General features: G+C 36.9%; 1 protein-coding gene across 9 annotated transcripts in view; it reads left to right on the plus strand.

Annotated features, from left to right (window-relative positions):
- PDE1C (phosphodiesterase 1C) overlaps positions 1–16,263 on the plus strand; it is a 554,383-nt gene that overhangs the window by 456,669 nt on the left and 81,451 nt on the right. For all 9 annotated transcript variants that reach the window (XR_009565283.1, XM_060305447.1, XM_060305446.1 and 6 more), the window contains 3 exons: positions 5,721–5,821; positions 8,330–8,458; positions 15,853–15,954. Coding sequence is in view for 8 of the 9 variants with exons in the window: in XM_060305447.1 (XP_060161430.1) it covers positions 5,721–5,821; positions 8,330–8,458; positions 15,853–15,954 (332 nt within the window). In the remaining variant the exon portion in view is untranslated. The remainder of the gene's footprint in view (positions 1–5,720; positions 5,822–8,329; positions 8,459–15,852; positions 15,955–16,263) is intronic.

Below are 16,263 nucleotides of genomic sequence, written 5' to 3' on the forward strand. Positions count from 1 at the left end.
ATTTTGTTATGGCAGTTCTAGCAAACTAATACAGTAGCAGAGCCAGGATTTGGTTTCAGTCTAATATTTAAATACAAAATATAAAAATTTAAATATTTAGCCATGCTTCTGCAATGCTGGTGGCAAAAAAGAACCCCTTATATTCTTACACCTCAGTATCCTCATGTGGTACTTCAAAGTACTGTGGTGAGGATCAAAATGGATGTGAAAATGTACTTTGAAATCATCTGTTTGACATATCTTTAGTTAACACCTACTGTGTACAGTGTACTATGGAGATATAAAGGTGAATCATACACAGCCTTTTTACCCCCTAGAAAAACTCTCAAGTCTTTATACTAATGCAAGTTATCATTACATAGATGTTATATCATAGCAGCCAATGATCATGACGTACTGCATACTATTCTTAAATGAGCTCATTTGCCATTTGCCATTGAATTTTCATTATCAATTCAGGCCGTATTCAGAATAATTCTTAAATATAGAAACTACTTCCCGCCCACTCTCTCTTGGAAACGCAGCTCAAAACAAGCTTCTTTCATTGCAAGCTTACGAAAACAGTAGGAAGCATTCTGATGAATGGAGAACATATTGTTATGCTAACCTTTCATTACAAACCAAGCGGGGGAAAATGCTCGAAATCATTTCAGCTTTATAAACTGTAAGACACGTAGGGAATGAAAATATCCCATTGATAAAGTGATGCCTGGGCTTCAACATCAACAGTATTACTCATTGTAATCTGTTTATATTACTCATTATTGCTTAGCTAAGATGCCTAGGAGATGCTTGAATCTTTTCATAATGATTTTGCTCACGTGTAAGAGAAAATCCTTGAACAGAATTAGATTGAAGAGTTGTTGATTGAATAGATATGAATCAGACTCTGAGCTCCAGTCTGCTTTTGAGTTAGGTCAAAAGATTCCAGACTCCAAACCTGTCCTCTGGCCCTTTCATTGCTTTCATCAGGCAAGGTGCTGTTAATTTTCCCTTTGCTTATTTTTTTTTAGAAGGGAGAAGCTGTGTATCTTATTCTTTTGATCATATATGACATCATTGTATTTACAAGGGAAACACTAAGGCCATTTATCTAAATGGCATCTTGGTGCTAAGTAATTTTATAAAGGTTGTGGTCAGTAGAATTTTGGCCCGCATGACCTTTGCCCTCTGATGTCACACTTGTGAATAGGTTACATTAGATGGCAAAAGGGATTCTGCAGATACAGAAGGTTGCTAATCAGAGGGCCTTAAACTAGGGAGATTATGCTGGATTCTTCAGGTGGGCCCAGTATAATCACATGAGTCCTTAAAAGTCAAGAGATGTGACAGAAGAAGGGTGAGCAGGACTCAATCAGCTGTTGCTTGAAGATGGAGGACCCAAGTGGAAAGCATGAGAAGGAAATGAATTCTGCCAGTACCCTGAATGCACCTGGAAGCGGATTTTCCACAGAGCTTCCGGGAGGAACACAGTCTGCCAACACCTTGGTTTCAGCCTTGTGAGGTCTTCACCAGAAAATCCAGCCTCATGGTGCTGGCTTCTGACCTAGAGAACCGTGTGCCAGTAAATGGGAGTGTGTGCCTTACGTTTATGGTAATCTGTTAAGAGAGCAATAGAAAACCAATAAGAGTTGGAAACAGATTACTAAAGAAACTCTATCATTTACCCATCGAAGTCAGAACTTGCTAATAATGTCTCCACTAGCAATGGGGAATTATCCGTGTCTTTTCCTTCAGGTTTTCACTGCCCACCACGTGTCCCCCCACAACCCACATACATGCACAGCTTGCTCTCCTGAGTCATACACAGCAGAATTCAAAGTCTACCTTTACCAGTTGTTAAGGTATCCCTGTCTTTGAATTAGTTGTGACACTCATATTTTGTAGGTAGGGAAATTCTGGATAGATTCTGTGACTTGTACTTGTCACAGTTTGATAAATCTTGACTAAAATTCTCACAGGACTTAGATTTCTGACATTTTATGGATGGTCATAAAACCTTCGGGGTTCATAGTAATAATGAATTTGGAAAAGGCAAGGAAATCTGAGCTATATTAAAATATTAAATCCCATTTCCCTCAAAATAGCTTCTCCCACTTTCTCTGTTTCTATTAATCCTGCCATCTAATGCCACCCACCATTTTTTCTTTCCGCTTAGGCTAGGAATGTCACAGTCATCTTGAATGCATTGTTTTCTTTGACTGCAACCTCTTCCTGCCCCTCTGCATTCAGTGAACTGCTCAGCTGTAAGGATTCTACCTCCATACCGTCTGTACATTCTATAAGGACTTTCCAGTCCAAAAGTTCAGCTCTTATTTCTTTCCTTTGTGCTCTCTGCTCTTCTTTCTCCCTTTCAGTGGCATGCTGACCATATTACTCTCTTGCATGTAAACTTCACTGCCTAATGAACCTGGTTTGTGTTCCTTTGGCTTTTAATGCCTGTCATCATAGGGCCCTAATCAACCCTCATTCCTGCTCCACTAAAGGGAATCATTTCCTTACTGGTGATGAATCAGCTTTTGCCACTGGGACTTGCTTCATTGTTCATTCTGAAAATGCCCAATTCCATTCTTGCTCGGTCCAATCTTCATTATGGTTTTATTGTTTGTTGTATGTTCATTTAATCCTTTGTTGGTTTTGGTTTGTTAGAAGTAAGTTACACTTAAGATAGGATTTTGTCAGTATATTTGGATAAGGACAGGAGTTACAGTGCTGTTTGTGAGAACTGTGATTATGTAGTTACTTAGACACTTTCTGCTGGCTGGGCTGATGCTCTGTGATTCAGATTTATTTAGATGGTACACTGTCTCCCATTCATGATCTTATTTTAACATGTTAAATTAACTTGGCATGAACTTGGAAAAAGAGATACATTGGTACTTGGGAGTGGGTAGAGGGAGTTGGGGCAGATGGGTGGGGACAGGGTGTTGGGGAAGAAAAGCAAAACATTGCCAAAATGAGAAAAGTACATATGAATGGGAAATATCAAGAAAACTTGTAATATAAAATCGTACCTATGTAATTTTATGAAGAATTGAGTAAACACATGAACAATGACCCAAAGGAAACGTGACTTAAAAATTATAAGTAAGAATTCTGGAGTCAGAAGGTGTGGTTTGTCTCAGGACTAGCTCTGAGACCTTGGGTAAGTTACTGAACCTCTCCCAGCCTCAGTTTTCTCATCTATGAAATGTGGATGACAGAGTACCTACCTTTATGGAGTTGTATATATTGTATGAGTTTCTATGTATAAATAAGTGAGCTCCCATAAGTGTTAACCCTGATGAGGATGATGCCCTTTGCTGCTTTCAGAAGAGTTTTTCAGTTTTCTTGCAATCTGCACTTATTTACCCATCTCTTTTTAATTTAATTCTGTTGATTTTTTTCATCTTATTCTGTTTTCTCCTTGTGTCTTTCTGCTCCTAGTAATACATCAATTTGTATTTTGTGACATATTATCAAGGATTCCAAAACGTTTCCTGACATTTCATGCTATGCTAGATTCTGCTAGAAATCTTTTTTGTTTGTTTGTTTGTTTTTGTTTTACATTTTCATAACATTTTAACACTTAATAGAAGCTATGTACAATAATTTTTTTATTGTATCTTACATAAGATAGCCACTACAGAAATTTACATAGGTAAGAAGTAAGATGGATGGTTAGGGAGGGCCCAGTCCTGTGAGCTATTTTCTCAGAGGCTATAGGTCAGAGTTCATTGAGGGGAGAGGCTTCAGATTACCCAATTAGGTGAGAGGTGAGGAAAGGCTGCTAGACAGAGTTATCCAGCCATTGGGTCCATCCATATCCCAAGACTTGGGAAATAGCATTACACAAATCTCTCTCCCCTTAAGTAAGCACAGTGCCAAATACTCTCAATCCCAGCAGCTCTGACAGGAATCACCTGTCTCTCTTCCTTGCCTAGAGTGGGAAGACATCTACAACTTTTAGACACTATTGGTCCCTTCTCCCAACATTTAGTTTTGACTGTAGCACTTGATAACCCAGAAGAAAAACAAGGTAGTCTGGGTTGTCCTTTAGTGAGAGACGGTCAGAAATACTTGTTTATAGAATTTGAAATACAAATCCTCCAAAGTCAACTGGCTGCCGAAACAAGCTATCAACTGACAGAAGTGGGTTCTGGCTTCCCATCTGCAGTAGCCACTCCACTTTGAGGCAATGGCACAGAGGCGTTCTCAGAATGGAAATCACTTCTTTAAATGTAGTTTTCTTCCTGAGTTATTTCTGTGCTCATTCTTTCCTTAACTCTGAAGTCTTTTTTCCATAGGTTGTATGTAGTTTATTTATTTTTCCCTTAGCCATCTTCAAAGAAGGTAATAATTTCAGTAAGTTTCTTAGATGAAGATGAAGATTAGTAGTAATAGGAAAAAAGTTAAAGTGAGAATTATTAAAAATTGACCTGTTCATTTTTAAATCATTTTGTTAACTTAAATCAAATAAATATATTTTATTCACTAATCTTTAATTCAGTACCCAGGCTGCTTCCTGAATTCTTCCAATTTAGGTACCCATGTTTGTCTTGCATTACCCCTGCTCCCGTCTAAGACTTCTAGTTTCATTTCTTTAAAAGGAAATGGGAACTTAAAGATTCTCATGAAGAAAACTGAGTGCAGAAGCTCCCTAAATTTTTATAATTGTTTTCTACTGTTTCCCAGTTGTCACACCTATTATGATACCAGTTCTTTTAGTGACTGTGCAAAGCATTGAACTTCTATGGACATAACTTTTTGTATTCACATTTTATTGGTTTAGGTTATATTTTATTACATAATTATAATAATAACTGCAATTTGTTAAAATTGGGTTTGGGATAAACCACACTGAAACTTGGAATCATTAACTCAACTAGTACAAAAGTAAGCAGGGATACCAAAGGGTGAGGTGAGAGTGTGGAAGCTCCATCCTGTGGGCATCGAGCAGTGTGGTTTACAGAAGGGAGGGGAGGCATCAATGAATCCATAGTCTCTGAAATGGAGGTCGGTTGAGGGAGCTTCAAACACAGCCATGGTTCTCAAACTCCAGCGTGTATCAGAATCATCTGGATGGCTTGGTAAAACAGATTTGTGTGCTGCAACCCACAGTTTCTGATCCAGTGGGACTGGAGTGGGGTTTTGCATTTCTAGCAACTTTCCAGGTGATAACTAACACTGCGGTTCCAGGGAACACAATTTGAGGACCACTGAGCTACAGCCAGTTTTGGTGATGTGGATGGGGACAGGTCTCTTCAAACATCAGCTTGCACAAGGCAGAAGACCAGATGTTATCTTTCCATCTGTCTCTACCTATCCTCCTTCTAGTGGATAGGCATTAGGTTTTCTGTTACTCTTAGTTTTTGGTATTGTGTTGAAGCAAATTCTTTTTTTTTCTCTGTCTACTCAGGAACTTCATTTGGAATTTGGGAGAGGATGCAGTGAGGGCTGTTAAAGTTTTCATGTTCATTGTTTTTTGCTTCTTTGAAAAAATAAAATAAAAACTACTAGTTAGCTCTTTCAACTATGCTGGGCATGCTGTTTTCAAATCACACATCCTCCGGTCTCCCTACAGAAGGAAAAAAAACCATTTCTGTCTGTCAGAAAATGTGTGTTTGGCAATAGCTTGCCAGCTGCAGAGAGGAAAGGCAGCAATGTGGGTGTGTTGTCAGCAAGCTGAAGACTTTGAGAAGGAGACAGATTATCTGATTGCTCTGTAATCTCCCTTTCAGAACTGGCTGACAGAGCTGGAGATCTTTGCTATAATCTTCTCAGCTGCCATCCATGACTATGAGCACACCGGAACCACCAACAATTTCCACATTCAGACCCGGTGAGGATGTTGAAACCTTTGGAGAAGAGGCGAGAGGGGGCAGGGATAGAGTGTTGAAGTCAGAGGGGTGCAGTCACCTTTCTTTTGCATGGTGGCTCTATTTTGAGTTTCTGAAAAACTGAAATTATAAATAAGAGATTAGCCCAGTCAGCTTCAGTCAAAGCTTAAAGAAGCCATTTGCTCCTAATTCTCCTATGTTATTCACATTAAATATGGATATCCTTTTCTTCTCTATTATAATGCTAGCTATTTATGTATGTATGTACTATGCATACTCTACCCATTTCTGATAGGAGGTGGAACAGTTTCCATAAAGGTGCAGATACCGTGTAGACTAAATCACTGAGGACGGGCAAGGATTGGAGTGAGTCTGTTGACATTAACAATGGCAGAGCCATCTTACCATCTTACCTCTGGAATTCTGGTGATGCTCTTCTCATCCTCCCTGATTTCATCTCTGCTCTGTTCAGTGCATATGTTACTCCCTCGCACAGGGCTTGGGGAGCTAGGTTGTCTCATGTAGGCCACTTTGCACCCTCCGTAAGGAACTTCACAGGTAGACACAAACCTCTGTGGGGGTATTAAATACAGGTCCAGTTGCCTGCCTCTGAACCTCTTGACTGTAACAGGCATCACTAATTGATTTTGGTATTTTTTTTCTTAACAAACTGCAGATTTATCCTTAGTATTCCTCTCAGCACAGAATTCCAGGCAAGCAGTACAGTCAGCTGTCATTTCCATTTAGGATGAAACCTTATCGGCCTTCTCCGGGTCTAAGAACTTAGCTTCTCGTAAGACAATGATGTGGAACTGGAGAGACTCTGACAGTAGGATTAATTGGGTCTTGAGGTAGGAATCAAAAGAAGCTAGAATTGGAAAAAGGTGGTGAGACACAGAGAAAGAATATAATGGGGAGGGTTGAGAGGCTAAATAAATACTTGCTGATTTCACTTGAAAAAAGCAGGTGCGCACTCCAGATAGATTTGTGTTTGTTAAGTCATTCCATACATTATTTAAGGAAGCCAGCACTTAATTATGGGGTACACGAAAGAAGACGATATCGACAACATCGTCTGATCTCTGCTCAGAAGGGGATTTCGGCAGAATGGAAGCGGACAAAAGGACCCAAGCCACATGCTTCATCTTCTGCCTCCTCCTTCCTCACAGAGTAGTTTTGGCTGCTGTGAAGCAGCCTTCTGTAGTTCTGTTGCAAGGTCTTTGAATACAGGGATTCCACAGAGCATCTCTGTTTAATGGATATCTGCCAGTGGAACCTTTGCTCTGAGGAAGAGACAGCCGTGAATAGCACCTGCTGAAGGAAGAGAGGTGGCTGGAACAGAGTTGTACATGGATCTTGGCTGGAGACCAGTGTCAAAAGTAGTCACAACTCAGGGGAAAATGGCTTAATTACAGGAGTTGGAAAATAGCTTAATGTCACAAAATACACATCAGTTGGTGCCTTACTTACTCAGCGGATATAAGATTAGATCCTTCACCTCGGGATTTGCTTGTTTTGTGTTACGTCCATTGGAATGGAAAAATGCCAGAGGGTTCAGTTGAGCTTGCTTTGGAATGAAATTTAAACATTCGCCTTCTTTAAACTGAATTTTATCCAAAGCATCTCAGCCTGTGAGATCCCTGTTTAGGAAACTAAATCTGTGACCTAGTTCTTTGCCCTTTGATGGACAGACTGTTAAGCCTAACACTTTAAAGGTATGCTAAATATATCCCAAAGTTTGGCCGATGACAGGTGGAAGTTATCTTGGGGAGAAATGGCTCAACTGTCAGAAGACATTACCTTCATCCCAACGCTGCCACTTAGCCACTGTGGGGCTCTGTGAACTCTCACTTTATATCTCTGGGATTTAGCCTCCTTGATGAGAAATGAATAAGCTCTAACAATCTAAGGTTTCATTAAATTTAATGTATTAAAATAGTATACTGCCCTATGTTTGGTGTCATTCAGCTGTTTGAGAAAGCGACTAACAATTGTCATATAACCCTTCCTCAATTTCCCATGTATGGCTTCTGCATGGCAAAATTTTAAGGTCAAGCCACTAACGGAAGAACTTGAAAACTGTACCTGCCAGGTGGTATGTGTTCAGAGAATTACAACTAAAACAAATATAAACACATTCCCTCATTGAATAAAATAAAAAGTCATTCCAGAAAATATAAGGACGTTTGACATGACCCACATTTTTAAAATAATCACCTTTGCTACTACTGCAGGTAGTTGAGATCTGCTTACAGAATAGTTTTTAGAGAGTTCTCAAGTTGGATATCACATGTGAAATAACATCCACATATTGACATTAAAATACTCTACGTACATCTATTGATAATTTGTAGTGTTGATGTTAGCTTTTTGGTCGATATAAATGGCATGGGGGCAAAGTTAATTGCTAAAAAAGGATAAAGAGATGATATATTCTACCTTTAGGAAAGTTACCTGAAAAATCTCAGCTGTTCAACATCCTAAATTATTTTGCTTGGCTTTCCTCTCAGGTCTGACCCAGCGATTCTGTACAACGATAGGTCTGTTTTGGAAAATCACCATTTAAGTGCAGCCTATCGCCTTCTACAGGAGGATGAGGAAATGAATATTTTGATTAACCTCTCAAAGGATGACTGGAGGTAAGGAGGAGCTAAGAGAGAGGTTAGGAGGCTAGGAAAGGAGCCGTGAGGATGGACGGAGCATGCATCTTTTGAAGAAATAATACTCTGTTTGAAATTGTTATTGCTGTTTCTTTCTTTCTCTATCTCTCTTCTCTTGCTTGACACAGATACTCAAATATATTGTAGGCACCTTGGGAATATTTGCTGTTGGTTACCTTAGGAAACTTGTGTTCTTTTTATCTTACCTTCTTAAACCTAAATTTCATCAATTAACTTTTTTTCCACCTTATATTGGATTGGACTTCTTAAAAAAATCTTTCAAAATTTGCTAAGGAAATTGACGCTTTCAAATAATCATGGGCACTTAATTCTGTCGCCTAAGTGGCACTATGTGTCTTTGAATTTGGGCAGACCTGAGTTTGAATGTGAACACAATCATTTACTAGCTGTATGATATTTAGGAAGTTACTCAACCCCTTTACACCTTTTTAAAATTTAATTTCTAGAAAATAGATAACATTTAGCTTGTAATTTGGTTAGGGTAATAATACATGATATAATATAGGATATATAGGGTAATAATACATGATATAATCCATTTAAAATGCTTAGCACAGTTTGTGACACAGATCCTTGTAGCCTGCAGATCCGTACTATAGGTGAAGGTGTTTCAAAGCTTGTAGGCAAAATCACTTAAATGCTTAAAAACGTCTGAATCTACTGTGATGCAAATAATACTTATATTTTAATTAAATGATCAGCTGTTTATTGAGTATCTCTGTACCATTATGCAAGGATTCAGAGAAATAAGCCATTCTGAATAACAAATCTGAAACTGATTTTCAGTAAGAGTTGGCTATTAGTTTCCATGCAACTCTAGTTCATTAAAACAGGAATATTTGGCTTGAATTTTGTTGGAAAATGTTAGATTTAAGCAGCATCTAAAAAATGCAGAGCATTTCAGTTAATCAATGCAAATCTTGTAGAAAAAGGAGCCCTCTATCCAATTTAAATGTTTGTAAAAGTATAATAAAAGATTTGAATATGGCAGAGAACAGCTTTACACATATTCCGATATATCCCTTTGATCCCAGAGGAAGGAGAGAGAGAGGGAAAATTGGGTAGAAGCATCCTAGATCTCCGTGCATCCTAAAAAATGTTCAGCAAGGCTGTCAGGAAATTCTTGAGACAAAATTGGCCATCAGAGGAGTCCCATGTCTCCCAGGAAGGGATGCCCTCAGTCATTGGCTTGGAGCAGCCCATGGGAAGCATGGCCTTGGGCAAAAATGGCAATAGTTTTCAGAATATAGTAGCTGAGGCCCACAGCCAATTAAATTCCTGTAGTTGGTGGTCTGTGTGGTATGTTCTCATGGCCACTGTCCCATGGTAATTAAAATATGATATTCAATGGCTGTATAATACTCCATCTATGGAAGTCCCATAATTATTTTTGAGTGTGTGAGTATGGGTGTGTTCGTGTGTTTTGGTTATTATAAAGAATTCTGTAATGAACATCTCTTTAATGTATGTTTATGTGTAGAATTAATGGATCAAAGAATGTTTGTTGTTTTAAGGCTCTTGTTGAACTTTGTCAAATTGCTTTCAGGTAATGCACTAATATTGCTGGCCTGTGGGATTTGTAAGCACATGGGATTTATGGCTGGATGGGCATAATTGCCTCTTAATCTATTTTGAAAGCATAGATATGCAACCTCTGTTATCTATATTTTTGTTAAGGGTTTTCTATTTCTGCTTAACTATACATTTGTCAAAATTTAGCTTAGATTACTTGTGTTTCCACTCTGCTATGATCATAAGCCTCGTTCAGTCTGCTACTGTGTTAGTGAGGCTGGTTTCGGCAATATCTAAACCCAGAATCATTGCAACAGACCAGAGTATATCAGTTCACACTGGAATACACTGATATTCACCAGTGCAACCATCCTAATTATGTCTCATTAGCTCTGCATTCTTATTGGTGGGTATTTGTGAACTACTAGTTTGAATAATTTGAATACTACCTCTGACCAAAGCAAGTTGTAAAACTGAGTGATCCAGCAAAACTTAAGTGAATTTAATATAAAAAAAGTCAAACTAGTTACTTGAAAAATATAGTTTAATGAACTCTGTTTATGTACTAGCCTTATATATTTGTGTTTTTTATTCAGCACTATCTTTACTATCTCAAAGAGAGAGTGAAATGTAATTGATTTAGAATCATGGAACATCTCAGGCACAGGAACATTCTGATTCAGTGGAAACTTTATAATTATAGCCCATAGTGCCATGCTTTTTTGCTACTCCTGTTTTTGAGGATTCTGTAGGTTAAGAAAAGATTGTAGTTGATGTAGCTTAAGTTACATAGATTTAGTGTTCTATTATATTTTCATTTAAGGACAGTTTTTAAAATATTGTTGTATTATTTTATCATATTTTATTAATGTTGAGATACATTGCTCTAAGACAGTGGTATTATCTCACAAATAAAATATTAACTTATTATTAAGGGCTCTCAGTTAAGCCCATCAACCCAAAGACAACATATGTTTAGTATCCTATGTCTTTCTAGGAAAGCAATTTAATATCTGATAGATTCTATTTGGAAACATAAGTGCATTAGACTTTTAGGACCTTTATAAATGAATGTATTACCAGGTATTTACTGCATTTCAAAGTGGAAAAATATGGAATTCCACTTTGGGCAGGCCAAATCAGCTACTGATAAAGCAATTCTCCTGCAAATAAAGCTATAAACTATGGACAAAATACAAAGACACAAATAAGCACAACCTCCAATGACGTGAGAGCTGTAGAGAGTAAACAAAATCACACAAATTTTGGAGATGTGTTAAAATTTGGAGAATCTGACAGGATGAGGTGAGTGAGACGTTTTGTGTCTTTACTCTGAAGGCAGTCTCAGTCAAGGCAACACTAGATGGATAAAGCTATATTTATACAAAAACCTCCACTATGTTTCTGGCTAGAGAAACCAGTGTAGGAACTACCAGAGCTGCTAGCAAGTGAATTAGAACTCCATGAAAGAGATTGCCAAATAAGGGAAAACTTAAATTCTGCGACAGTCTCAATGACAATACAAAGAGCAGGAAAATGTGACTTGTTTGCAAGGGAAAAGACAATCAACAGATGCAATCTCCAAGAGGAACTATTGTTGGAATTATCAGACAAGAACTTTTAAAGCAGTTATTATATTTATGCTCAGTGAGGTAAAGGAAAATATGCTTGTAATAAATAAAATACAGTAAAATTTAACCAGTGAACTGACAATATAAGCAAGAGCACACAGAAATCTTAGAACTGAAAAAGTAAAATATCTATATTGAAAATTGACTGTATTGGCTTAGTAGCAAGTTGGAGAGGACAGAAGAAAGAATTCAGTGAGCTTGAAAAGATCAATCCAAATTATCCATATTGAAGAAGTAGGAGAAAAAAAAGATTTTAAAAAATGAGCAGTTTTAGGGACCTATGGGACACTTTCAGGTGGTCAAACATAGGGACAACTATAGTCTCAGAAAGACAGGAGAGAGAGAGAGAGAGAATGAGACACAAAAAATGTTTGAAGAAATAATGGCTGAAAACTTTCCAAACATGGTGAATGAGATAAATTTATAGATTCAAGAAACTCAGCAAACTTAAACAGGATAAATTCAAAGAAAAACATACCTGCATGCATATTATAGTCAAACTGCTAAGAGTCAAAGATAAAATTAGAGAAAAACGACACATTACATTCAAGGGAACAATTTGATTGACTTTGGACTTTTCATCAGAAACCATGGAGGCCAGAAGGCAATGGAATAATGTCTTTAAAGTGTTAAAAGACACAACAACAAAAAAGTTGACACAGAATGCTATGTCCCATGAAAATATCCTTTAAAAGTGAAGATGACATAACATTATTTTCAGATGATGGAAAACTACAGAAATTTGTCACCAACAGAGCTGCATTTTAAGAAATGCTAAAGAGCTACATGATGACAGTATTTCGCTTAATTTATTTAGGTCCTCTTTAATCAGCAGTGTTCTGTAGTTTTCAGTGAACAGGAGTTACACTTACTTTTTAAAGTTACTACTAAGTGTTTTATATTTATTTTATTTATTTTCCAATGGTTTGCTGCTAGTCTGTGTGTGTGTGTGTGTGTGTGTGTGTGTGTGTGTGTGTGTGTGTGTGTATAGATATATATCTATATATCTATATCTATATCTCCATCCAAGTCATTCAATGGGGAAAGGTAAAGCTTTTCAACAAGTGGTGTTGGAACAAATGGATATCAATATGAAAAAAAGTTTGAGTATTACCTCACGCCATACTAAAAATTTACCTTGAAATTGATCATAGACCAAATATAAAAGATTAAAATGGTAAGACTTCCAGAGGAAAACAAAGTCCTTGGGGTAGTTGGAGGTTTCTCAGATAGGACCCCAAAAAGCATGAAGCATTAAAAAAATTGTATTAAAATTTAGATTAACATACAGACACTATTATATATAAAATAGATAACCAACAAGGACCTGCTGTATAGCACAGGGAACTCTACTCAATATTCTGCAGTAACCTATATGGGTAAAGAATCTGAAAAAGAATGAATATATGAATAAGTATAACTGAATCACTTTGCTGTACACCTGAAACTAACACAACATTGTAAATCAATATACTCCAATGAAATTTTTAAAAATTATATTAAAATTTAAAATGTTTGCTCTTTGAAAGACACTGTTAAAAAAAAAAGCAAGGTAGGAAGTAGAAGTTATTCACAACTCATGTATCTTACATATGATTTGTATCCAGAATGTATAGTGTACTTCTACCGCTCAATAAGAAGAACACAAACAACTCAAGTTTAAAAAGGGTAAGGTCCGTGAATAGACATTTTTGCAAAGAAGACGTACAGATGGCCAGCAAGCATATGGAAAGATGCTCAACATCGCTAATCATCAGAGATGCAAGTCAAAACCACAATGAGATATCACCTCACACCTGTCAGAATGGCTATCATCAAAAAGACCACAAATAACAAATCTTGGGGAGGATGTGGAGAAAGGGAATCTTTGTACACTGTTTGTGGGAATGTAAATCGGCACTGCCACTGTGGAACGCTGTATGGAGGTTCCTCAAAAAACTAAAAATAGAATTACCATATGACCCAGCAATTCCACTCCTGTGTATATATCCAAAGAAAATGAAAACGCTAATTAGAAAAGATACATTCTTCCCAATGTTCATAACAACATTATTTATAATAGCCAAAATATGGAAGCAACTTAAGTGTGTATCAACAGACAAATGGATAAAGAAGATGTGGTATATGTACATAATACTACTCAGACATGAAAAAGAATGAAATCTTGCCATTTGTGACAACATGGATGGACCTGGAGGGTCTTATGTGTAGTGAAATAAGTCAGACAGAGAAAGACAAATACTGTATGATATCACTTATATGATAGAGGTAGGAGATTAAGAAGTACAAGCTACTGTGTATAAAATAAATAAGCTACAAGACTATATTGTACAACATAGGGAATATAGCCAATATTTTATAATAGCTTTAAATGGAATAAAAATTTTGAATCCTTATGTTTTACACCTAAAACTAATATAATATTGTAAATCAATCATAGCTCAATTTAAAAAAAAAGAGGGGGAAGGGTCTGAAAGAGGCATTTCCCTAAATAAAGATATACAAATGGCCTATAAGCACATGAAAAGGTGCCTGACATCATTAGTCATCAAAGAAATACAAACGAAAAACACACTGAGATACCACTACATAGCCCTTAGAATGGCTGAGATATAGAAAATCGAACTTTCATACACTGATTGTCAAAACATAAAGTGATACAAACCACTTTGAAAAATTTCGGTAGTTTTTTAAATAAAGTTAAACACTCATCTATCTTATAAACAAGCCATTCTACTCCTAGGTATTTACTCAAAAGAAATGAAAACATATCTACACAGTGACTAGTACATAAACACTCATAGTTTTATTCATAAGGGCTCCAAACTAGAATCGAATAACCCAAATGTCCATCAACTGGTGAATGGATAAATTAATTGTGGTGTCCTCGTATGATGGAATACCATTCAGTAGTAAAAACAAATGAACTGTTGATGAACAACTATGTGGATGAATTGCAAATCATTATGCTGAGTAAAGAAGGCTAGAAAAATAAGAGTACATTTTGTATTTTATATGTGTGTGTGTGTGTGTGTGTGCGCGCGCATAGGCAGATACATATAAGTGTGTATACGTACTGTCTAGTTTAATATATATGTGCATGTACCTATGTACTCTACATATATGTGTATATACACATGCACATATATATCTGCTTTATGCCTCTCCAGTTTGCATTTTCTAGTTATATATATGTATGAGTACATACACACACACATATATAATAAAACCAGAAAGACATAAAGCAAACTATCTAGACATAAAGCAGATCAAACGTTGCCTGGGGCCTGTGGGTAGAGGAAGAGGTGAGCTGCAAAGAGGTTTGAGGGCGATGGAAATGTTCAGAACCACGACTGTGGTGGTCCTTCCAAAAGTTTTACTCAACTGTTAAAACTAATTGAAATGTGCAACTTTTAGGGAAGCAGTTTATTCTATGCGAATTCTACTTTAATAAAGTTCTTAGAGAGAATAAAAAGATCAGTGTTTGACAGGGGTTCAGGAGCAAGAGGAATGAATAGGTAGAGCACAGGGGATTTTAGGGTGTTGAAACTATTCTGTCTGATACTGTTAATGGTGGGAACAGGCGAGTATGCATTTGCCAAACCTCATAGAACTGTGCAACATGAGAGTGGACCCTCAGGTAAACTATGGACTGGAGTGAATGTAAGGTATCGATATTGGTTATCATTTGTAACACATGTACCGCATTAATGTAAGAGGTTAATATTGAGGGAAACTGCAGTAGGGGAGCGCGTATATGGGAGCTCTCTTATACTATCTTCTCAGTTTTTCTGTAAACCTAAAACTGCTCTAAAAAAGTCTATTAAAAAAAGTGAAATACCTGTATCCAACATGTACTTTGGATTATCAGTCCCCCTCCTAGGATTAATTTCAAATTAATTTTTTCATAAAACTTGAATTCTTAGAGAAAGGAATGCTTTACTACACTTTCAGTTTCTTTGGAATTTTTCCTGTGAGTTAATTTTCCAAATGATATGTGCATTCCACATATTATATTCCTAATAAATGATATCCTTAATCTTTAAGCTTCCTTTATTCCTCATAAAAAAGTCCGCCTAAAAGACTCAAGTTAGATTTGAAATGTCACAAGCAATTAACTAATTTTGGTTAGAAATGGCAAAGAATAAACTAATTTTTCTTTCCATTTTTCACTTCTATCCTTTTTTCTCCATGGGGTGTCCCTGAAAGGGAGTTTCGGACCTTGGTAATTGAGATGGTGATGGCTACGGATATGTCCTGTCATTTCCAGCAAATCAAAGCGATGAAGACTGCTCTGCAGCAGCCAGAAGCGTGAGTGGGCCTGTGACATCATGTGTTTTCATAGGTGTTTGACCTTGTCTTTGTCCATGTCACTGTACCTTTAAATTTTATCTCCTTCAATATGACTTTATTGAGTGATCTCATAAAATAATGATGCTTGGAGAAGAAAGCATGAGAATTGTACCTATCAAAGATATATTCTCATTAGGGTTGAAATAACAATTTGCCCCAGTAACAATTTGCCCCAATTAGAATTTAAAATATTTCCATCAGAAACGAAATTTTGGAAGGTCCACTCAATGCAGAGGCAACAAATAAAGGTCAGTGAGTGACTCTTGG

The sequence above is a fragment of the Globicephala melas genome, chromosome 9 (genome assembly GCF_963455315.2).
Source record: "Globicephala melas chromosome 9, mGloMel1.2, whole genome shotgun sequence".
In the NCBI taxonomy this organism is placed as follows: domain Eukaryota; kingdom Metazoa; phylum Chordata; class Mammalia; order Artiodactyla; family Delphinidae; genus Globicephala; species Globicephala melas.